Consider the following 25,054-nt stretch of genomic DNA (forward strand, 5'->3'; position numbering starts at 1 on the left):
TCACAGTGGTACACAACTAGTAAGTGGCAGAGCCAGGATTCTGACCCTGTCTGTATAACCACATTTTGTACCTTGTTTACTGTTATCACCCATCATGTCCAACCAAGTGAAAGCAAGGGACACAGTCCCAGTGTGAATGTGTCTAGTCAGGAACAAGTGGATTTAGATGCCCACCAAAGGGGATTTTTTTTTTTAATTGGTTCATCATACGTAATGGAGAGAAAGAACTAACTGGAAGTAATGTTTCTTGAAACTCCTCTAAAACATTTGCCTCGAAGTTGGTTTTCAGTGGTTTGCTTCTTGTTACACACACACACACACACACACACAAACCCAAGAAGCACAAAATAGATAACTCGTTGATGCGCCTGGATGGCTCAGTCATTTAAGTGCCTGACTCTTGGCATTCAGGTCATGATCTCACATCACAGTTTGTGGGATCGAGCCCCACCTCAGGCTCTGTGCTGACAGCTCAGAGGCTGGAGTCTGCTTCGGATTCTGTGTCTCCCTCTCTAACCCTCTCCTGCTCATGCTTTCTCTCTCTCTCTCTCTGTCTCTCTGTCTCTCTCTCTCACTCACACACACACACACACACACACACACACACACCACACAAATAAATACAAAAACATTAAAAATAATTTAAAAAAAACTATATGCCAAACATCTGGCACAGTCCTGAGTCTAGGAAAGAAGGAATAATAGGCCCTGAGGTTTGGGGATGAGAGATGGGTGAAGCATCCCCACCCTCTAAGGCATTTGTACTGCAATAAAGAAGTTCAGCATGCACATAATCAGTACAGTATATGAGAAGAAGGAGAGCAAGATGTCAAGTGAGAGAAAGTAGAGAAATGAGGATGCCTTAGGTTCTAAAGGAGAATTATGGTGTTATAATAGATGTTACGATACAATGGAAACAAATTGGACTCACAGAGATGCAAGGTTGACTCAGTGACTTTGGCGAAGTTAGTTTACCTCCCTGAACCTGTTGCCTCATCTCTAAAACGGTATACCTACCTCAGAGCTTTGTTGGGAGAAATAATAGAATATTTGCATTCTGCAGCACAGATGCTAGCCCATTGCAGGTGCTCAGGAAACATGAATTCCCCTTTAGATGATATAAAGATTAAGATTAAATGGTGTGGTAGTGTTAGATTTCTGTTTTGTTGAAAAGTGAGATTTTCAGTACTATTATAAAACATAGAGTTTACGTACCTGCTTTCTTGTTTATTTCTAGAGCACTTCTAACCATAAGCTCACTCATCTTTGAGAAGCTGGAGACATCACTCCTCTTCTATGTCTGTCTGTCTCTCACACACACATACATATTTATAAATCCAGATCTTATTGCTTCTGCTCTAGTGAAATTACTTGCATTTACATTTTCTTTTTTTTTAATTTTTTTATTTTTTTAATGTTTTTAATTTTTTTGTTTTTATTTATTTTTGGTGGGAGAGAGAGAGAGAGAGAGAGACAGAGCATGAGGGGGGTCGGGGGGGGGCGGGGGGAGAGAGAACGAGACACAGAATCTGAAGCAGGCTCCAGGCTCTCAGTTGTCAGCACAGAGCCCGACATGGGGCTCGAACTCATTAACTGTGAGATCATGACCTGAGTTCAAGTCGGACGCTTAACCAACTGAGCCACTCAGGAGCCCCTTTTTTTAATGTTTATTTATTTACTGAGAGAGAACGTGCAAGCAGGAGAGGGGCAGAGAGGAGGGAGAGAGAATCCCAACCAGGCTCCACACTGTCAGCGCAGAGCCTGATGCAGGGCACAAACCGCGAGATCATGATCTGAGCCAAAATCAAAAGTCAGACACTTAGGGGCTCCTGGGTGGCTCAGTAGGTTAAGCGGCCGACTTCGGCTCAGGTCATGATCTTGCGGTCAGTGAGTTCGAGCCCCGCATCGGGCTATGTGGTGAGAGCTCAGAGCCTGGAGCCTGTTTCAGATTCTGTGTCTCCCTTTCTCTGACCCTCCCCTGTTCATGCTCTGTCTCTCCCTGTCTCAAAAATAAATAAAACGTTAAAAAAAAAAAAAAGAGACACTTAACCAACTGAGCCACCCAGGTGCCACAAGTTTTATTTTCTAAAAAGGAGAGAAAAGGGGCACCTGGCTGGCCAAGTTGTTGGAGTATACAACTCTTGATCTCAGGGTCATGAATGAGTTCAAGCCTCACATTGGGTGTGGAACCTACTTGAAAAAATAATAATAAAATGAAAATAGAAAGGCGCGAAGAGATGGGTAAGCACTTTGGAACATAGGATTTGTGATTAACACAACTGTCAAAGTGAAAAAGTTGGGGGCAGGATGTATTCCAATTAAGACAAATTCAATATAGTACAGCACAGCACTTTCCCATCCACAGCAGGGAGTACAAACACTATAGAATATGGTGTAAAACAAACATTTCATAAGCAAGGCAGAAAACATTTAGGGGATCTAATGAGCCATACAATAAGGAGAACACAGTTTACTATGAAAGCAAGTAGCCTGTTGTGACATATAAAGTGTGGCATCCAGAAGAGACTTCCAAAGTGCTGATCAGATATAGGTTAAGTATCAGGGAGGTATTTCCAACATGTGACATGCCTGAGATGGGAAGAGCACAGAGGTTCCTGGACAACGAAAACATTAGTGGGATTTGGGAGTGGCAGTCATTAGACAGAAATAAAGCCTTGAAATTAGATAGACTATTTAGCCTTGAAAAAAGAAGTCCCACAGGAGAAGCATGTTGTCTTTCTTCATTAAAAAACCTTAAAATTGAAAAGAGGCAATTTCAGTACCTGTAGGCATTCTATAACTGAACTCATTTAATGATTCTGCTCATGTCCTCGTTCATGGTTCGCTCAGAAAATGTTTATTGAACCCCTGTTATTAAATACCTCATGCATACTGGACACTGTGTTAGGAACAGGGAACTCCACGGGGAGTGAGTTGTGGCTTCTGTTCTCAGAGAGCTGAGTCTAATGGGGAAGATGGGCAACTGCATAAATAACTGCAAATTGGTGTGGTAAGTACAAGAAAGTAGCAACGTGGCCAAATGGGGTCAGGGACTGGCACTCAATTAAGATGCTTAAGTGGGGGAGCAGAGGTGGGATTTTAGGATTTTATCACAGGAGTGAAGTCATAAAAGTTGTGGGGAGGGAGTCCTGGGAGCAGATGGGGAATTTAGTGGTTCTTGGGGGCGATGCCTGATATTTACAAAGTGATGGTGTGGAGCATGATCACAGGACGCTAAAAAATCCTGCTTGGTGTCCCAGGCCACATTACATTCTTCTCTGAGAAATGCTAATGCGGGCTATCTGATGTCTGTGCAAAGCTTTGACCAGTACTTGCACTACAGCGCTCTATTAACCTGCCATAAATGTGCTCACGTTAGACTGAGATCCTGTTTATAACAGCAAAAAGCTGGATGGGCCTAACTATCTTATGATGTAGCAACTGTTAAATAAATTACAATCTTAATCATGTGATGCAATTAGGTGTATTAAGAAATATATTTAGGGGTGCCTGGGTGGCTCAGTGGATTAGGCGTCCAGGTCATGATCTCACGGTTCATGAGATCCGGCCCCACATCGGGCTCCGCGCTGACAGTATGGAGCTTGCTTGGGATTTTCTCTCTCCCTCTCTCTCTCTGCCCCTCCCCCGCACTTTCTCCCTCTCCCTCACTTTCTCTCTCAAAATAAATAAATAAAAATAAACTTTAAAAATATATGTATATTTGTGTATTTGGGAGAAGCCAGGAAAAGATCCAAGTTACACAGTTAAAAAGGGAGAAAAAGGCATTAGCATAATATATATTTATGATCTCATATGTATGTGGGGATATGTGTGTGTATATATTGAAATAAGCTGATAAATGCCTGTGCAAGTCCAGGACATAATACGTATCTCCAGAATAAGCTGTAGTGAAGGACAGCAGTGAGAGGGAAGAAAGAAGGTGGGGAGGGAAGAAGAGCCAGATGTCCTCTCAGTTTTTATTATTTTTCTGTATACTCCACATTTTTACAACATTCATGAACTTCATTTTTCGATTTAAGGAAGAAATAATGCCCATGAAGTACTAAGCACAGCATCTGCCATGTGATGGCAATAAATACTAATCAACTCTTACAATGGCAAGAAAACGTGACTCACCCCAAATGATTTCAATCTGCATACAGTGTCATAGCAACGGTTATAAATGCATGTTTTCTCTCTCTGTCAAAAAGGAATGAAATAAATATCATAAATTATGATCAATAGATTTTAGGTTAAGTATGGGTTCTGCTTATTTAATCATTTAGGATTTAATCATTTAAAGCTAAGTTTTGAAGAGGAAGCCTTCCAAATCTAGATAACACAAGACTTTGCTTAAGCACCAGAAATTTCCAGTCAACTTTTATGGTTTTATCTTTGGAGTACTAAACTTTAAAAATATTTAACATTCACAGGTCATTATCCAGTTATCTATTTATCATTGGAAACCAAGGTCAAGTCTTTTCTTTTGTGAAATCCCACCCCATAATAACCAATAGTCAGTAAATTGAATTTAAATTTAATTTTGTGGAACTTTTATTATAAAGAAGTTGAAACACTGTAAGTAGATCATCTTTTACTATGTTCATTTAGTCATTCTTGTTTTTATGAAAAGTTATGAATAAATTAAATTGAAAATCAAATTGTTTTTTGAAATGTACTAAGGAAATACTTTATGATGAATTTCTTTCTAATTTAAAGAACCATTTATAATTTGAACTAGCATTTTCACATTTATCTCATGAGTAAATTGGCCTTTTCACCTACTGGATTTCACTAAAGCAAGATACTGTGTGCCAAGGAGATACTAGAACAAATTGTGATCAGGAATATCAAAACTTAAAAAGCTTTTACTTTTTACATGCTGATTGTGTTAATAAGTATCTTAAAACCTATTTGTGCTATCTTTATTTTTATTGGACTGACATATGGGAAAAATATTTTTCATACGAAGAAATAGTATGATATGTAACTATATTTTCTTGATTTTTTTTAGACCCATATGTTTGAAAGTTTCTAAAATATATTTAAAACAAGACTGTCCTCTACCCCGATTTCTAATGTCAGTCTCCTAGAAACTGATTTAACTATATTATGTATCTTAGAATTGATGAAGTTTGATATATGGACTTTTTCTATTAAGATTATAGGGCAAAATTGAGGTATGCCCCAAATGATCAGTTTCTAGCGACCTATAGCAGAAAAAAACTTAGTCAAATTAAAAGGCAATTTTTTACACAACTCATCACCAAACACTTGATTCTCTGGTCTATCAAGCTGAAAGTTAACTGTAGACTCAACCTCCCCTCCCAATAACATTGATAATTCCTTGAATCCTTGTTTTATTTGTGGATCTTGTTTTTTTGTTTGTTTGGTTTGGGTTTTGGTGGTGGGGGGGGTGCCCTCTTTTTTAAAGTAAAGTTTTTATTTTAAGATAATTATTGAGTTACATGCAATTGTAAGAAATAATACAGGAAGATCCATACACCTTTTACTCATAGTTTTGCCCAATGGCAACATTTTGTAAAACTATAGCACATTATCATAAACAGGACATTGACAATGATGTAATCCATCAATCTAATTCTGCTTTTCCCAGTTTTATTTCTACTCATTCATGTGAATATATGTGAGTGTAGTTAGTTGTATGTCATTGTTTCACATGTGCAGTTACCTGTATCCATTACCACAGTCAAGACAGCACATTTCATCACCACAAGAATGCCCTGTGTTGCCCATTTATAACCGCACATACCTCCTCCCCCAGGACTTTCACATGTTGGGAATTTGGTGGCAGTATGTTTTCTAGTTACATTTTGGGAAGTCACTGATTTATCCTTTTCTTCGTGTAAATGTCTGCAAATAAATAATACTAAACAAGTGATCCCTCTGTATTCACTGCTTTGAGTTGTGCATCTCCCTGATGCTTGGCAAAGGACCAATATCAGGGGCAAGTAGCTGCCTTGGCTGTGCACCATATCTACTTTTCTGAAGGCACAGGACCAAATCTACCATCTTTGTTTCCATTCCCAGATTACGCTCGATTTGAGGCCAAAATCCATGACCTACGAGAGCAGATGATGAACCACAGCATGAGTTCCGGGTCCGGGTCCCTGCGAACCAATCAGAAACGCTCCCTCTATGTCAGGTAGGCAACGGAGCATTTCTTACTGTGATCTGCACTTTGCGTGCAATCCAGCTTGGGGAGATAAAGACAACACCTTGTAGGAACGGAACACATGTTCTTATTAACCCATGCTCATCAATACACCACTGTGAGACCTTAAGTTTAACCACTTTGAAGAAATTTTTGAAATGTTATTATGTCAAATTAGTTAAAAGCCTTGCTTTTAACATGTTATTCTTTGAGAATGTTATGGTCTACGGTCAAGTTCTTAGCACAGGTTGCAGTAAGAATAATGAGAAGAAACATTTTCATTCCTGATAATCTTAATCTTAAATTGAATATATGGACCAAAGCCTTGAACATTTTCTTACCATCTGTATAGGAAGAAAAATTCTTGTATCACCTTTTGACCAGCTTGATATATATTGTATGAACTTTGGTGTATTGATTGGAAATCAAAAGCACTCTGTTAAAGATTTATATGCTTCTTCCAACAAGTTTCGGTGGAAAGATTTTCTTCCGTGGTATCTTGTGAGTAGTCGTTTCTCAGCTACAAAAGTTGTTCCATGCCCTGACAAAACTCATTAATTTACCAGATAAAAAATGACTAATTGAACTTGAAATGCCTTCCAGTCTTTCATCGCTGTAGTTAATTCTTGAGAAAGATCCACCATCACTGAACTATCACATGTACTTCTTAGTGCAGGCCCCCTATGTTCCTTCCAAAACATACTTCATTAGTGCTGACTGTTCTTTTTAAAATAATGTTAAGTATTAACAACCAAAGGGGGGAAGTGATATCTAATAAGTTGTTAGAATGAATCTATGTGCCCATCTTCACTGCATTCTCCTCACCCTACTCAGCCCCACAATCTGGTCTGACTCCCATTCAAGGTCATATCCTCCTCACCTGAAATTTCACTGTCTTTTCCTAGCATGAAGTGTGTATTATGGATACTAAATTATGTACGTGAATTGACTTGTTCTCTTGATTCCACTTTGGCTATGAGGTTATCCTTTAAGTATATCAGGTAGGCACTGCAGGGCCAAGAAAGGAGCAGGATTCCAAAAGGTGGCAGGTTCTCAACGGCCTTGATTTGCTGGCCACTGGGACAAGCGTAAAGTCCCTCCTCATTCCAGGGAGTTCCAATACTTCAGAAGCCCTGAGATTTAAAATAAAAACATGATGAAACAAAACACAGGCAGTTAATGTTCCAAATTTGACTAACTGAATTTCACAAGATTATGTGAAGTGTAATCTGCGACAGGAACTATTAAGAATCACCCTGGAACATGTCTTGTAGTAAAGTCACAGATGTGCTGGGAAGTGACTTTCTTTTCTCCTTATTTGCTTTATATTGCTGGTCCTTATAATACAAAATATTTTTAAATCTTGAAATGTTTTAGTCTTGGGTAGCATGTTGGGAAAAGCCAATTGAGTTAATAGGATAGAAATAAATCAGTTAATGCAAATGAAATGGTTATATAGAATCACACTGGAAGGAAAAATTACCATATTATTGGTACCTTGTTAAAAAATAGAATGCATAAAAATGTTAATGTACCAGAAGAACTTTGCTGAAAATATATTGGTAATAGTTTAGTCTTTTGAATTGTGGAAGATTAGGAAAATTAAATGAAGTGATATAGTGATATAATATAAAACTAATAGACCTATTTGAAATAGTATTAATCTGACCCAAACTTTTATGCTCTAAAATGATAAATAAAAGTATGGCATACAAAAGAGATGAAGACTTAAGGTAATAAGGAATGTTATCTTGTTAACATTCTAATAGGTGGAAGTCGTATTGAAAGGAGGAACCTCTCTTAAATGACGCTCAAAAATAGCTGACACTTCATGGGAAATTCTCCAAATGATCTCTCTACTGTACAAATATGGTTTTTGGTTTCCAAAGGTATAATTATTAATACTTATTCAGTACCAAGAGGGCTGACCTTAGCGTCTGAATGACTCTTGGAGGCATAAAATTGGAAGAGATAGGGGCCATAGAGTAAAATCAGAAGGAATGAACTTACAAGACCCCCCTGGCCTTGTTCTCATGTGATGTAATAAAACTGACACCCCCACCCCAATAACAGCAACAAAAAGGCAACCAAATGGAATGAACTAGCAAGACTTAAAGGGAATTCTTACTAAAAATGATCCAGCAACTTTGTACCTTTGTACCTTTTTTTTTTTTTTTGAGGGGGGTGGGTTGCACCAAATTTGGCTATGGGATTTTCATAGCGATGCTTGCTTTATCTAGAGTGCTTGAATAGGGCCAGTGCCAGTTGGTTGTACTTATTTTAGAAAGTCAACTAGTTGCTCTCTCAAAATACATTAGTAGCAGGATTTCTCTAATTATATAAATACCAGAAGATGAGCATGTCTCTTTAATCTGAGAATGACAGCTTGGAATATTATTCTGCTTAGCTTTAAGTAAGTCTAGGGCTGGAAGGAATCTTAGTTATCATCAAGTCCACTGTTTAATTTGCAGAAGAGGAAACTGAGGCCCGAGAAGGGAAGAGATCTGCCACAGCTCTTTAGCGGCATAGTTGGATCTTCTACCTCCCTTCTCACTCCACCTCCCAGGGGCCTAGCTTCTCTGGTATCAGTTGTCGAATGCACTTGAGCTATGATTCCCGAACTGCTTCTGGCAACACAGCACCAGACTCTTAGATTAAGGAATAGGTTAGCCGAGAGGTGAAACTCCAACACAAACCTCTTTGGAGTTTTTTGTTTTTTTTTTTTTTTTTTAATTTTTTTTTTCAACGTTTATTTATTTTTGGGACAGAGAGAGACAGAGCATGAACGGGGGAGGGGCAGAGAGAGAGGGAGACACAGAGTCAGAAACAGGCTCCAGGCTCTGAGCCATCAGCCCAGAGCCCAACGCGGGGCTCGAACTCCCGGACCGCGAGATCGTGACCTGGCTGAAGTCGGACGCTTAACCGACTGCGCCACCCAGGCGCCCCCCTCTTTGGAGTTTTTACACAGGAGAAATGGCGCTACAGAACATACGGGATTTCTTTAGTTTTATTGGTATTTTTCCATGAGGCCAAAACCTAAACCAGAAAGCTAGCAGCCTTTGTTCTGTAATAAACAATTTAGCTGACTCGTAGGATATTTGTCTGCACCACAAAACCACCCTTCCCCTTGGAAGTCACCTCCTCTTCCCTATATACACAGACACATACACACACACACACACACACACACACACACACACTCACACACTCACACTACCAAACGTAGCCCAGCCGTGGGTGTGTCCGAGAGGCTGCGTCTTCTCAGGATAGTGCACAAGCTGGCCTCATTCCCTTACTGGAAATAATCCTCCCAGGTGATAGCAATTTGTTTGCCTGAAAGTGTCGAAAGGAGGGCGGGGGAACTAGCACATCTGAGCCAGGCCGTGTTTTAAACTTGAGCCAAGCCTCTCTATTTTCCAATCTACTTGTAATTATTTTCCTTCTTTGAATCTTTTGTGTAAGGTGCCTGAAGTGCTTCGGTAGTGCTGTACAAATGGAGTTGATTGCTGCTTATGATAACGCTGTAAATGTTCTATGTGAATGATTTGGATATATTTGATTTACTGGGCTATTTGTATTGTGCATTTCCTGCATTGTGAAACATATAGCTGTAGAACCTTAAAAGTAAATAAAATGTAAAAAAAAAATCGAATAAAATATGCTTCAAAATGCTCCACAAGTACATTATGACTTCTTCAGATGAGATGCACTTGGGCTCCTGAGCCACTGGAATCCAGATTTTGTTGCATGTGTTTCGCAGGTCTCCCTGTGGGCAGATTTAGCTCTCCCTGCCTCTAAAATATGTGCCCTCTTTCTTACCTACCATGGATGCTGGTGAAAGCATCCATGACAGAGAACAAGGTTTTTCTACTACTACAGGGACCTGTATATCCAGGGACTAACAGGGACCTTTATATCCAGATGCTACTAAGAAAGGTCAGAGATGTAGGGGATTAAAATCACATAAAAGTGCAAATAGCTAAGGAAAGATCCTTTCTTTTAATAAACAAGAGCAACCGCACCCAGCACTTGGAGAACAGGAAGAGAAGGAAAGAAAAGCAGCTAAGTCCACCAATGGGGAGTAAAAAGTCACAGGAGAGATGTAAAAGAGAAGCCTAACCCACATTCATTTGTTTATCAAAGGTATCGATTTTGAGCGTTCAGGTGAATAACCTCTCTGTGGTGAATTTGGGTTTAAAAGTCAGTTGCTATGATTTATTTATGCATTCAAGCTTTTTTTGAGAATATATTTTGTGCCAGGACTTATAATGGACACTGAGGACTCAGCAGTAAAAGTCATGTTTCCTCTCCACAAGAATCTCTCATCTAGTGGGAGAAATAGATGAGAGGAAGATCATCAGAGTGCAGCATGGTGTGAAAAATTTGTCCTCGAAAGGCCTGGAACCTTTATTGTTTCCTAATCCACAGATATCTGAATTGATTCTTAAAAGATCTTATTTGAGTTAACTTACAAATCTTCAAGTCTTTTTACTCGAAGTAAGAAAAACATTCTTCATCATGACCCAGTAAATACAAACACACATGAAGCTGAAAAACATTTTTTTATTATATTGTACTTTTTATGTAAAGTGTACTTTGTTATTTTCCATTCTATTTGTCTCCCTTTTTTAAGAAAAAAGGAAGGTCACAACTCATTAACTTGGTGTAATAACTCACTAATGGGTTATGATGTACAGTTTGCAAATGAAGTAAACAAGAAGGAGCACTCCAGGCAGAGGACACTGCACAGGCAGGAGAGCACGTCTTCACTGCATGACCTTTAGCAACTCTCTGGGACCCCCGGACCCTTGGTGTTCCAGCCATTTTGGATGGATGAGGAGTTGGAAGTGAAGGAAAACGTTTATCGAGCACCTCCTGCGGGTCAACCATCATGCTAGTAATGTTCCACATATATTATGCCAACATGTAGAAGAGTCAAGGAATGTTTCCTGCATTTTACAGATGAGAAAACTGAGGCTCAAATAAGTTGAATAATTGCCCCAAGATCACAGAGCAAGATTGGATGTAAGCATAAACATTCAGGTCCTGTGTGTGAAGCAGTATAGAGCAGTGTTTAAGGACACAGTTGCTGGATTCTGCCAGAAAAACAAAATTTGAAACTTGGTTCTGCCACTTACCACCTCAGTGATTTTGGACAAGTCAGTCTTTGTGGGCTTGGTTTCTTTATCTGCTTGAAATGAGGATAATAATAGGATACTATGAAGAGGTTGTAAGGACTAAATAAAATAGTGAATGTAAATACTTCTCATATGGGAAATTAATTGGTGGTATTTATCATTTATTATAAAGACAACCTTTCCCCTGTAGGACAGAGAGATGGTAGAATTGGTCCTGAACAAACTACTGTTTTCTCAGCAAAGGGATGAGACACCTTGTCCCTTTGCTTTTCTTCAGCAAGGAAAGGACAGACTTCCTGGCGCCATTTTACATTTTCAAATATCTAGACCCCATGAAGGATGAATGGGAGGACCAGGATTGTAGGCTCCAGAATGCCCAGCTCTGTCAACTCACCAGACATCTCTTACACCCCGTTAAGAGTCTACCTAGAAGCAGAATCCAAAATATTCAACTGGAGCCACAGATAAGAAGTGTCACTGTGCTTACAACTGGCCCCTCTACTTCTTCATAGATTGTCATCGGTGTCCCTAACCCCATGATTCTTCAACTTCTCTTCTGCATTCTTCACCCCTTCCAAGCCCTCTGCTCAACTTCTGCTGCTTCCTAAGACAGCTTTTGCTTCAAAGGCTGTAATATGACAAATACTCTTAGGTCTGCCTCCTGCCCCATTGTTGTTGTTGTTTTCAGTTTATGTATTTTTTTATTTAAATCCAAATTAGTTAACATATTGTGTAATAATGATTTCAGGAATAGAATGTAAGGATTCATCACTTACTTATAACACCCAGTGCTCATCCCAACAAGTGCTCTCCTTAATGCCCGTTGCCCATTTAGCCCATCCCGCCAGCAACCCTCAGTTTGCTCTCTGTATTTAAGAGTCGCTTGTGGTTTGTCTCCCTCTCTATTTTTATCCTATTTTTGCTTCCCTTCCCCTATGTTCATCTGTTTTGTTTCTTAAATTCCACATATGAGTGAAATCATATGGTATTTGTCTTTCTCTCACTGACTTATTCTGCTTAGCATAATACACTCTAGGTCCAACCACATTATTGCAAATGGCAAGATTTCATTGTTTTTTATCCCTCCTGCCCCATTGTTTAACATAAGGCTTTCATACATTGATTCATCAGTGCATTGATTCTTACATTCAATAAACACAGTTTACATACTTACCTACAGTGTACCAGTCTATGATGGATGTTAAGGTTACAGAGATGAATAAGAACACACACCTCCTTCCCTCAGGATTCTTGTAGTCCATATTTGTAGGCAATTCAAATGTGCACAGATCATTACTTCCAAACACCTCATGTGTTATCTCCCTTGCGCTTATAATCTTCTTTAAATCTTTACAGCATGCCTATAAAGGCTTCCTACAGTGAAGTCTGCCCAGAAGACCACTGGTATTTAAAACTCATCTGTTAAAATACGATTTAGTCTAATCTTTATTGAGTTTCTCATGGTAAAGGTCCTTGAAATGGAAATACCACTCAATACTGGATGTGCAAATTCCAGTTAATGTCTTCATTTTATTATACCCTTAGTGCCTTATGCCACAAGGCTTGGCATAAAGAAGTTTCCTTAGTAAATATTTGTTGAATGAATTAATCCCTAGACTCTCTTTCCTATACAGATGTGGCAGAAAAAAATTAGAATATAAGTCAAGATCTTTGAACAGCCAGTCCTACGGAAGTTCAGTACCAGCTGGGCTGCCACCAAGTAAATGGAGTCTGGTCATGTCCTGAGAACACAGGCATTACATACCAGTACTGGGATTTCCAGGAAACCTCTGGCACTAAAGGGCCTTTTAAGCTGCTTCATTTGCCTGCTGAATTCTGTGACTGCCTTTAAATTGGGGACTAATTGAATAATAGATTTAGACAAGCACATACACCCAATACCTTCTTAGTGAGAGGACAAGGTAGGAAAAGGGCCCAGGGTGAACCTCATCCTGTGTCTCATTCTCAACATCCATAAGTTTTCCTGTTGGAAGTTGTATCAAGGGCAGTCTTAAGAAAACAAATCCCATTCAGGATTCTTTATCCTGATGCTTTTTTTTATGCTGGGGGAAAGGATGTTCTCACCTGATTGGTTTTGTTGGGAGGAGAAAGCTATATCATCATATAAGTAAGGGACTCTGGTCTTTGTTTTTTTCTTAAAACGGTAGCATGCCCTTCAACCCCACTTCCAGCCCCCCTGTACTGCTGGTCAGTACTCTGTCAGGGGACTGCACTCCAGGGCAAAGCTGCTTCTAACTTCACCTGGCTATGGATTTCTCAAGGCTATTTAAGGCCAAGCCATGAAATCTGTGGATTTTACTATAAGTTGAATTTTTCTCTTTTTTCCCTCCAAACTTGGACCCAGCATGCTCTCCACAGCTATCCCCAGAGGACATATTATAATCATCTGCATGTACCCCTTGCCCATTACTAGCACAAGGCTGGCTGACAGTGGCATTTTTATCACTTCTCACTCATTCACTCATATATTCTTATTTAGCAAAATTATCATTTATTCATTTGGAAATATGATACATTGTAGCATGAAAAGAAAGTCAAGGCTGCTTGGATTCAGATTTCTTATCTATATTAAAATCTTACTGAAAAAGATATGACCAATTATCTGAAACAGTTTAATAGGATGAAGCAGAAAGTGTGGAGAAAGTCTAGACTTGGGAAACCAGAAGAGATCTGGAGAGGGTATTGCAGTGTCTGGGTGGCCTGCATGTACCACTGGGGGGCCAGAGCTTATGTGCCTGCATTTCACTCCTGACTTCACTTAAGCCCTACAACAGTGCTATGCCAGATATGATTACTATCACCATTGCACAGAAGAGTAACAGTGTAGAAGGCCAAAGTGGCTTAAAAAACCACTTACGCAATATGGTCTGTGACCAAGCCATATTCTTTACCCAGGTGTATCTCTCACTGAAGCCCATGCTTTTTGGACTTCCATACAGTAAAGATGAACTTGACCCTATAGGGGTACAGGTTAAGTTCAGATTGATTGACCTTCTGTTTGGTTTATACCTTATACTGACTTCTTCCAGATGGACCTGGTTTCTGGTCCAGACTTCAAAGTTTATCAGTTGCTAAAATGAAATTTTCATTTATAAAATGCACATAACACCTAGTCCACAGGCTTGTTGGTAGGATTAAGTTAAACCAAGTCTATAAAAGAGCCTGCTATATGGGACTGGTAGGTAAAGTGGAGGTCCTATAACCCCTTTAAGTGCTTAGAGCCTGCCTCCTAAGCTGGTGCCTCCTTTGAAGCAGAATAGAATCTGATGTTCCATTTATACTTTGAGACTCATTAGCATTATGCTCACTCTTTCAGGCATTTGCATTTTTAATTGCATCCTTAATTGTAGAATAAAAGGCTTTGTCTTCAGATAGCTAATTTTATGCCAGAAATAGAAAGGAGGAGGAGTCACCGGGGATCTGGGGGAGTTTTCTCCTTCCCTTGAGATCACAGCCTGGCCCTGAATTTTTAAAAGATTTTTCATTTTTAGATTTCTATAGAAAGAAGGACAAAGGTACATGGGCAGCCCCTCCAGTGCCCATTACGTTTTTCCCCTACCTCTATGCTAAGATATGGAATCCAGGTATCATTTTTATTAATGGTACACCCTAATTCATTCACTCACCCACTCATTCATTCATCCAGAAAACCTGTTTTTGAGCCATAACCATCCACCCCATACTGTACTGTGCTCTGGGGATAAAAAGATTAATAGGGCATCTTTCCTGTCCTTAAGGTCATGCTAACAAATTAAATTTTGCTCCCTGCCCCCTCATCTCTAGATGAGGTACCTATCTTTTTAACCCAAAATTGCTACCTCCTACAACAATCCAGACAGCTTTAGGTACAAAAGAGAGCAGAACACTAAAAGGTGGGATGCAGAATGCTCACAGGAGAGACAGGTGACAAGTAAGGGCATGGGAAAAGAATTGAGGGAAACTTACCCCAAATCATGAGGTTAGATTTGCAGCAAAGGAATAGACTCAGCTATTTGTTCTTCAGTCTCAGTGCCTAATACATTATAGGAATTCTTTAAATACTTATTGAATAAACTTTTTGAGTGGCAATTAAAGATGGTGGTTAACAGAACAAGGTATTGGGAAAACAATCAACGACTCATAGCTGGTTGAATGAGCACCTGCTCCTCTTTGTTACTTCGAACAATGTAAACTTCTCTCTTCTAACGTTCATGCTCTCTCCTCTTCCTGCCTGTTGACCCCCCTGTCTCCTCCACTGGACTAGATGGGAGCACCTCTCAGGTGGAGATTTTCTTGGTTACAGCACAGTCTGGCATATGGTAACTGCTGACTCAATCCAATGAATGAATTATGCATGTCACAAGATTGGTGAGAGTTTAACTTTAATTAAAATTTTACTTGATTACCTTGTGGCTTGCAAATGGCTCCTTGCCTGACAAAGGTCTTCAGCCTTCTTGAGCATATGAGTAAGCAGCCCTGTTAAGTAGTGATAATCATCTCAGACTACGTTGGGTCTTTTTTAAAACATTTAGCCAAACAAATGCTATGTTTAATATAGGTTAGGCTTCAAATTCATTTTCCTGTTTATTATAAATCAATAATAACAGTAACAATAACAAACATGGAAAGATGCTTTTAAAATTCTCAATCACAATCATAATAAATAACAAACTATAATTGCATCATATTGTGAGCCAAGCAGTTTGATAAACACCTTATGTGGATTATTTAATTGTCAGAAAAACCCTATAAAATCGATGCTATCTTTATCCCCATCAAGAAAAGAGATGCTAGGTTTAAAGCTTACCCATAAGAGGTCAAACTGGGACTAGAATGTGTGTGTTGTCTTGTGCCCCTACCTACATCAGCATGTGACTTTATTGAAAGACCTTCATATGTTTGATTTGATTTGATTTGATTTGATAAGATTTGATTTGATTGCATACACTATGTCTGTTAAGTAGGTATTGTTTCCCAATGGTTTTCAGCTAAGGAATCTGAGGCTCAGAATATTAAGCTATCTACTCTTTTTTCCAAGTGTAATATAGTACCAGGCCTTTGCCTCATCCATTCTCTTTAAAGATGTGTAAACACGCAACTCACATGGACCTTTTTCCAGTGTTTGCCTTGTGTTTCATTTACTGCCATGTCACATTGCACTTGATTTTTATAGAACTACTCAGGCATTATTAAATGTTGAGCGGGCAGTTGAATAACCTAGTCACCTTAGATCCTGTACACTAGTTTGAGCGTGTGGATTTGTGATTAAGTTGAGTAGGTCCACACTGAGGTGTGGCCATCACAACTGTGTGAACAAGGTCTCTGCCCCTCTTGTGCCAAGACAAATTCTGCAGCCTGCATAGCACATCAAGGAACACAACTGCAATACCTATCAGGCATCATGGCCCACACGTGAGAGGTGGGAACATACACACAGCCTGACACCCACCACCAACTACACGCTTTGCAGGGCCCACTGCAAAATGAAAATGTGCAGCTTGTTCTGAAATTAAGAATATCAAGGTGGTAAGAACAGAGCATGATCCTAAGTGCAGCACCCTGTGCTGCGGCCCAGTTCCCCCACCTATGAAGCCAGTCCTGCTGACACCTGGTTCAGGACATTGAGCTCAAAACTGAAAGCATGTGTGTTTTTCTTAGTCTAGTGCAGTAAGTGGAAGAAATGTGAAGTCAGCATCAAGAACATTTTCAAGAATTCAGGTTTTGTCTCTTATCTGAAAAAGTGCTTTATCTAAATTATCTGAATGCCTGATTTTATGATCTGTGGAAACACTATGTGCCAGCCCTCTTAATGCCTGAGAAACTTTAAATTCCCACTTGTTCTGAGCTTTCAACAGCCTACTTTGAGTCATCTCTCTCCCCTGAAGTAAATCTTTCAAAAGCTAAGTAGTGTCATTATTTCACATTTATTTAGCACCAGTGGTGCGTTTTAGTCTTCCCGTTCTGCAAGTTTCTGCCCCCTTCCTTTGTTCCTCAGGCCTAAATTTTTAAGAAAATGTACAAAAGTCTCTCAGAGGATTCTGGAAATTACTGGAGCTGTAGGTGTCGGTGTCATTTCCAGGTGTCATTTTCTAAACACAAAGGCTGTAACACATAGATTTCCCTGACCAAGGACATTAAAATAATAATAAAAACTTTAAAAAATCAGGGGCACCTGGGTGGCTCAGTAGGTTAAGCTTCCGACTTCAACTCGGGTCACGATCTCATCTTCTGTGAGTTCGAGCCCCATGTTGGGCTCTGTGCTAACAGCCTGGAGCCTGATTCAGATTCTGTGTCTCCCTCTCTCTGCCCCTCTCCCACTCACTCCGCCTCTCAAAAATGAATAAATGTTTAAAAAAAATTTTTTTTAAATCAGGGACATGACATGGGACTGACAACTTGATTTCACCAAGTAAGAATTTTAGTGGCACCTGGGTGTCTAAGTTGGTTAAACATCCAACTCTTCGTTTTGGTTCAGGTCATGATCTCCTGGTTTCATGAGTTTGAGCCCTGTGTCTGACTCTGCACTGATAGTCCAGAACCTGCTTGCGATTCTCTCTCTCCCCCTCTCTCTCTGTCCCTCCCCCACTCATGCTGTCTCTGTTTCCCTCAAAATAAATAAATAAACTTTAAAAAATAATTTTAAAAGCCATAAACACATACAAACTGTAATATATATTTTTAGTTTATTGCTCTTTATTATTGCCATCTGCTTATATGAGAAAGAACATTTTAATACCCAAAGAAAAATGAGAACATAATCAGAGCATCAGGAAAAGTATACCAAGTTTTAAAATTTATAGTTTTAAAACCTCACTAGATGAATCTCCATATTTCCTCTCTCCATATGAATCCTACCTCATAGCCGAAAAAATTAGGGCAAACGTGATGGCTACATTGTTTAATTCTTAATCCTGGATCTTTTGGTTCTAAATGATTCTAAAATGCTTGGGGTGCATTTTTGACCTTTGGATTGGTTTTTTTTTGTTGTTTTTTTGGTTTTTTTGAGAAAGAATACCATCTTTTAAATTTTCTTTTTCCTCATTTATTTTCTTTATCTTCCATATAATTTTCTCGATAAGTAGGAAGCCCGAACCCATGCTTTTTGATAAACTGATGTTTTTTAGTGATGCTTATGAAAAGGTAAGAAGGAAGTTTCCATCATCAAATTATTTTTCATTACTTTTTAAAATTGTACTTTTATTTATTTACATTTATGTCATTCTTTCTTCATTTTAAAAAATAGACTCTTTAAAAAAGTATCATTGTAATTATAGTATCTTCCATTATGTTTTAAAACATTTTTATGCTGTATCATTTCAGGCCAGATTGCTTGCTTCATGTGCCATCCCACTTCAGTTCTCCTAAAAATACAGATTTGGCCTTTCAGATGCAGGATCCTACACTTCTGTTTTGTTTTTGTTTTTGTTTTCTGTTTGTTTTTTTGTTTTGTTTTGTTTTTCAATCTGATTGAAGGGGTAAAATACCGAGAAAATATGACGGTAACTGAAATGAACTTTGCGATAATCAGGATATTTGATAGCACTAGTGACCTCTACCATAAAAATATAAATTGTCATATAAATTAACTTTGTAGTTTTAACTCTCCAGACAAAGCTCACAAATCAGTTCCAGTGGCTTCTGCACTGTTTCATCTTCCTCTTTCTATTAAGGAGAGCTCTGAATGAGTCATCAGGAAGGTGTCTCTATGTTTCTGGCTTCTGTGAAGCCAGGTCAGTGAGAAGTTTCTGCACTTTCTGAAAGGCTTTTGTTGAATGAACCCCACTGTTGGTTCTTTATAAGATGATGACATTTGTCTTTTTTTCCTAAAACTCCCTGTTCCTGCCCCTTCCCTCTTAAATGGATGTTCCACACTACTCCCACCTGCACAACACTCTACAATCTTCCTATGAGTCCTTGATTATATAATGGTTCAGGTATGCTGAGGACAAGGAGATGGTGACGAGAATTTAAATCTAATGATATCTGTGAGGGAATGTCATTATTAACCCCATTTTACAGTGAATGAAACTGAGGTTAGATAATTTGTTACTGCCAAAGTTACACAGCAAAGATGAAGGAGAAGAAATTCTCTGTTCTTAATGCCCAGGGTTTCTAGAAATACCACATTTTTTTGGATATACTTGACTTCATATATGCTCCCTCATTCATATTGGTACTTGTAATTGTTGTAGAAAGTCCTCTAAGTTTTACTTTAGAAAATATAATCATTTAATGTATAATGCATCTCCTTCAATAATAACCAAGTACCTTAGAAATATTTGCTGAGTTGATCCTTAACATGGAGTTATGATGGCTCAACTCTGAACCATAGGGTCACACCCTTCATCTAGCAAGCATTCACAGAAAAGAGGCATGAGTTTTCCTGCTGCAGGCTGCTGTGTACAGAATGGGAGGATTGCAAGTCCCCTTGATTAACTTATAGCAAGTATGGTATGGTGGAAAGGACATGAATTTAAGGTTTTCTTTTTTTTCTTTTTTTTAAGTTTATTTATTTTGAGAGAGAGAGAGAGAGTGGAAGTAGGGAAGAGACAGAGAGACAGAGAGAGAGAGAGAGAGAGAGAGAGAGAGAGAATCCCAAGCAGATCCAACACTGTCAGTGCAAAGCCTGGCATGGGCTTGAACTCAAGAACCATGAGATCACGACCTGAGCCAAAATCAAGAGTTGGAAGCTTAACCAACTGAGATAATTAGGTGCCCAGAATTTAAGTTTTTCTTAGGTAACTATTAACTACAGGAAATTATTGGATGCTGGCAGGGGTAAAAAGTGGTTGAGATATGCCCTTAAGGATGCAGCTAAAGTGAGTTGGAAAAAACAGATGAAAATAATAATATTATTATTCTGAACCCAGACTCTGCTCCGGGATCTGAGAACATGTGGGGGATAAAAAATGGAATTAAAAAGGCTAAATATGCAAGGTTCCCAAAGAAAAGCTGTATTTGGGGGGAGGTCATCTTTAGCAGTGTATTTTCTCTCTGAAGGAAGTTAATTAGGCACTGTTACCATAGAATGAAACACTAACTCCTCTAGAATACCAGCTCACTCAGCCATTCCTTCATGAATTCACAGCATAATGGAGAAGGCAAAAAGCCAAGGTACTTAGATTTGAATCCTGGCTCCGCCACTTATTGCTTGTGTCTTGACTTTGGCAGTTCACTTCTTCTCCCCCTGAGACTCAGATTCTTCTATAAAATGGGGATAATAAGTATACAACTCAAAAGGTTTTATAAAGAATAATGTTTAGGGGTACCTGAGTGGCTCCATTGTTTAAGGGTCTGACTCTTGATTTCGGCTCAGGTCATGATCTCACACTCAAGAGATTGAGCCCCTAATCAGGCTCCATGCACAGAAGAGATTAAGATTCTCTCTCTCCCCATCCCTCTCTCTCCCTATCTCTGTTTTCCCCTGTGCCCCTCCCCCATTCACACTCTCTCAAAAAAAAAATGTTTAAAAATACTGATTTTAAGGGTACATGCATCCCAATGTTTATAGCAGCGTTATAAACAATAGCCAAATTTTGGAAAGAACCCAAATGTCCATTGACTGATGAATGCATAAAGAAGATATGGTATATATATACAATGGAATATTACTCAACCATCAAAAAGAATGAAATCTTGTCATTTGCAATGACATGGATGGAGCTGGAATGTATTATGCTAAATGAAAAGTCAGAGAAAGACAAACATCATATGATTTCAGTCATGTGTGGAATTAGAGAAACAAAACAAATGAATATAAGGGAAGGGGGGAAAAAAAGAGAGGGAGGCAAACCATAAGAGCCTCTTAACTATAGAGAACAAACTGCTGGAGGGAATGTAGGCAGGGGATGGGCTAAACGGGTAATGGGCATTGAGGAGGGCACTTGTTGTGATGAGCACTGGGTGTTATATTTAAGTGATGAATCATTAAATTCTACTCCTGAAACCAATATTACTGTATGTTAACTAACTAGAATTTGAATAAAAACTAAAAACAAATATCCAGATTTATACATTAATTTATTATAATAATTAACAAAGGAGTGTGTTAAAGATGAAAAGTTGAAAATGAAAAAAAAAAGTCAATCAAATCCTTAGTCAAAGTAGGGAGGATAAATACTTAAATACCTACTAGAAGGTGGTAACTGCCACGATAGATAAATGGACTCTGAAATAAAGAGATGAGACCCATTGTCTTCCTCTTGCAGGATTATCTGACTACTTTCATATCTTTTGTGTTCAGTAATAGCTAAGCAACAGATTTATTATGAAAGCTACTTTAGCCAAATTTTGTTACCTTTCAAACCCTTTCATTTTAAATTAACCCCCAAACACTGTATTACCCCCATCCTCTTTATTTTTATAATAGCTTCTATATTGATTTTCATTTGTCTATTGGCATGTCTTATAGAATGGTTAATTAAATACTTGTGTAGGGTTAACTACAAAAAAAAAAAAAAGAATAATGTTTATAACTCAACCCAGCATTTTACAAAAAATCTTCCAGAGATTAGAAAAGGGAAAACACTTCCTAACTTTTTCAATGTTAACATCACCTTGACACCAAAACACAACATGGTCACTATAAGAAAGGAAATTTATAGTCCAATCTCTCTCATAAACATACAATCAAAAGTACAAAATAAAGTATTAACACAGTGAATCTAGTGATCCATAGGAAGGATAATACAGGCACAGAATGCACTAAACTTCTGTTCATCAAAAGACACCATGAATAGGATAAAAGTGTAAGAGCATAGGAAAAGGTTTGTAATACAGAGTTCTGGAAAAGGAATTATAATCAGAATATCTAAAGAACTGTCACAATATATTAGGCAAAAGATAGAAACCACACTTTTTAAATGGTCACAAGACTTGTAAAGATATTTCATGAAAGAGGAGGTACATCAGTGTCAATTCCCATATGAAATGGTATTTATTTCATTAGTCATCAGGTAAAGTAAAATATTAATGCCACTGTTCACCCACCAGAATGGCTAAAATTAAAATGATTGTTCATTCCAAGTGTTGGAAAGCATGTAGAGACTTTCATGTTGGAAAGCATGAGAGATAAATTGGTATGACCACATTGGTATACTGTCAGCATTTACTGTCATTAAACATATTATACCCTATGATTCATTCTTAAGTATATACACAGTAGAAATATTTACATAAGTTCAACAAAAATCCATACAAGAATATTTATAGCTGCATTGTTTGTAATAATCTAATCCTGGAAATAACCCAAATGTCTACCAACAATAGAATAGGTTAAAAAGTTGTGGCATATTTACTTAAGAAAATATTCTACAGCAATAAAAATGAACAGTTTCTGGGGCACCTGGGTGGCTCAGCCACTTAAGCATCTGACTTCGGCTCAGGTCATGATCTCATGGTTGGTGCGTTCGAGCCCCACATCGGGCTCTGTGCGGACAGCTCAGAGCCCGGAGCCTACTTCAAATTCTGTATCTCCCTCTCTGTCTGCCCCTCCCCCACTCATTCTCTGTCTTGTCTTCATTAAGACAAGAGGGATTTCTAAGCATAGGGAGTCCAGCCAGTGTGGGTCATGTTGCCAGCCTCTCTCACTGTAACTGGTCCACATGGGCTGGAGAGAACTCCAGGGAAGAGCCAAGAAGAATCTCTAAATTAGGTGTTACTAACTGCCTCTCTTTGCTTCATCTCAGTGTCTCTGAACCTTGACTGCATGCTAAAATCACCTGGGTAGCTATAGAGAAAAAACTTGTTTTCCTCTATGCTGCTCACTGCATACTTCACTTCTGACACCACACGTGTGGTTTTTTTCCCCCACACTGACCAATTCTCCAACGCCAGCTGGGCGTCCTAGAATTTAACTCCATTCTGACACTCTCTACCTGGGGATAGCATCAGATCCCACAAGTAAAAGTTTCAGCCTCCTACTTGAGGTCATCTGTGCTTCTGGCTGACTGGCTATGAATCAGAGGTCTCTGCAATCCCCTCCTCACACTTAATAATTTCTTAGAGCAGCTCATAGGACTCAGGAAAACAATTTACTTAGTAGATTGCTAGCTTATTATAAAAGTAAAACTCAGGAACAGTCAGATGGAAAAGATACATGGGGCAAGATCTAGGGGAAGAGGCACAGAGCTTCTATGTCATCTCCAGGAGGGCCACCCTCTTCACATCTCTGTGTTTTTGGCAACCCAGAAGCTCCCTGAACTATGTCCTAATTCTGTCTTTTAGGGGTTTTATTGAGGCTTCATTAGTGAGTCATGATTGACTAAATCATTGGCCACTGGTGATTAAATCAACCTCCAGTCCCTCTTTCTCCTTCAGAAGTCGGGACTGGGGCTGTACTGCCCCAGCCCTCTGATCACATGGGCTTGCAAGCAGGCCCCATCCTCAGGCTTTCCACAAGTCAGCTCATTAACAGAAACTGACCTGTGGTTGAAAAGAGTTTGTTAATAACAAAAGACAGTTTTATAGCTCTCATCACTTAGGACATTTCAAGGGTTTTAGGAGCTCTGTGCCCGGTATGGCACAAAGACCAAATCTTACAGTAAATTATAGTGTCACAAGTGCTCTTAAAACCCTGATGCCCAGGTCCCAGCCCAAACATATTGAGTCAGAATCTCCTGAGAATGTGTTCAAAGCATCAATATTTTTTAAAGCTCCTCTACCGATACCAGTGTGTAACAACATTAAGAACCACTATTTATCTTTTCTTTTTGCCTCTTTTGTTTTTAGCTTTACTTATTTCCTTATCACCTGAGAAAAATTGTTTAAAAAGTCTCGGCTTTCTGGCACGGAAGTCTAATGCAAATCTGCAGCTAATGGTAAGGTCAGTTCCTGGGACATCTTTCAATTTTGATCACATTCAGACTCAGAATTGGGAAACTAGCCATGAACCTGATGCTATAACTTGCTAACACTTAGCAAACATTCAATTTCCTCGTTTAAGACTAAATAACTTTGGAAAGAAGACTGCAAAGATTGGAGCGATCTCTGGAGAATCAGAAAGCTCTAACATTCATATTTTGATTTCCAGTGACTAAGAAATGAGCTGATTGGAAGTTCTTAAATTACATGAGGTCTCATTGAAAGTGTTCAGAGAGTACAGCTGAGGTCCAAAAAACCAGGTTTGAATGATGTACCTGGATGTGTGCATGCGTGCGTGTGCTTGCAATAAACTCAGGTACAGGTTTGCAATAAACTCAGATACAACTAACGTTATCTCATCTCATTTCTGATTCTTACTTCTCCCCCTCCCCACTCTGTAGTGCACTGTCCCTGCTCCCTTTCCAGCCCCTCCCCACAGTTTAACCTTGGCCTCTCCCTGTACTCTCTCCTTTACCCACACTACACCCCACTTTAGGGCTTAGCCTCTCCCAAGCCTCAGCAATCGGTTGGCATGGAAACATTAGATGAGCCTGCCTGGTGGGAGAGAGATTCTGTTTCCAAGTGAAAATGGAAAAGATTCAAGTGTGATTCACTTCCAGCCATTTTAACTCTTGAGTTCATCCATCTATTTAAAACCTATCCGTGGCTGCAGATCACCTACTTGGTACAGGAGATTATCTTGATCCAGACTCTGCCTTGCATCTCTGCTTCCCTCTGCAGCTTCAGCTACGGGCCCTGGGCCGCAGCCACACAGAGCACCCTGCTCTTTCATTTCTTCTCTCTGCCTTTGCACTGGTCCCTTTCTTTGCATTCTAAGTGGTTTCCCAAGGTCTTTCGGGCATCAGTTCTTCCTAGGAGC

At 39.1% G+C, this 25,054-nt stretch overlaps 1 protein-coding gene across 10 annotated transcripts in view; it reads left to right on the plus strand.

Moving 5' to 3' along the window:
- DLG2 (discs large MAGUK scaffold protein 2) overlaps positions 1-25,054 on the plus strand; it is a 1,224,822-nt gene that overhangs the window by 1,072,616 nt on the left and 127,152 nt on the right. For all 10 annotated transcript variants that reach the window (XM_047070845.1, XM_047070851.1, XM_047070843.1 and 7 more), the window contains one exon: positions 6,052-6,166. In XM_047070845.1, coding sequence (XP_046926801.1) covers positions 6,052-6,166 — 115 coding nt within the window. The remainder of the gene's footprint in view (positions 1-6,051; positions 6,167-25,054) is intronic.

The sequence above is a fragment of the Lynx rufus genome, unplaced genomic scaffold, assembly GCF_022079265.1.
Source record: "Lynx rufus isolate CCGP_SWC_20201006 ecotype Redwood Valley unplaced genomic scaffold, mLynRuf1.p SCAF_9, whole genome shotgun sequence".
NCBI classification, from domain to species: domain Eukaryota; kingdom Metazoa; phylum Chordata; class Mammalia; order Carnivora; family Felidae; genus Lynx; species Lynx rufus.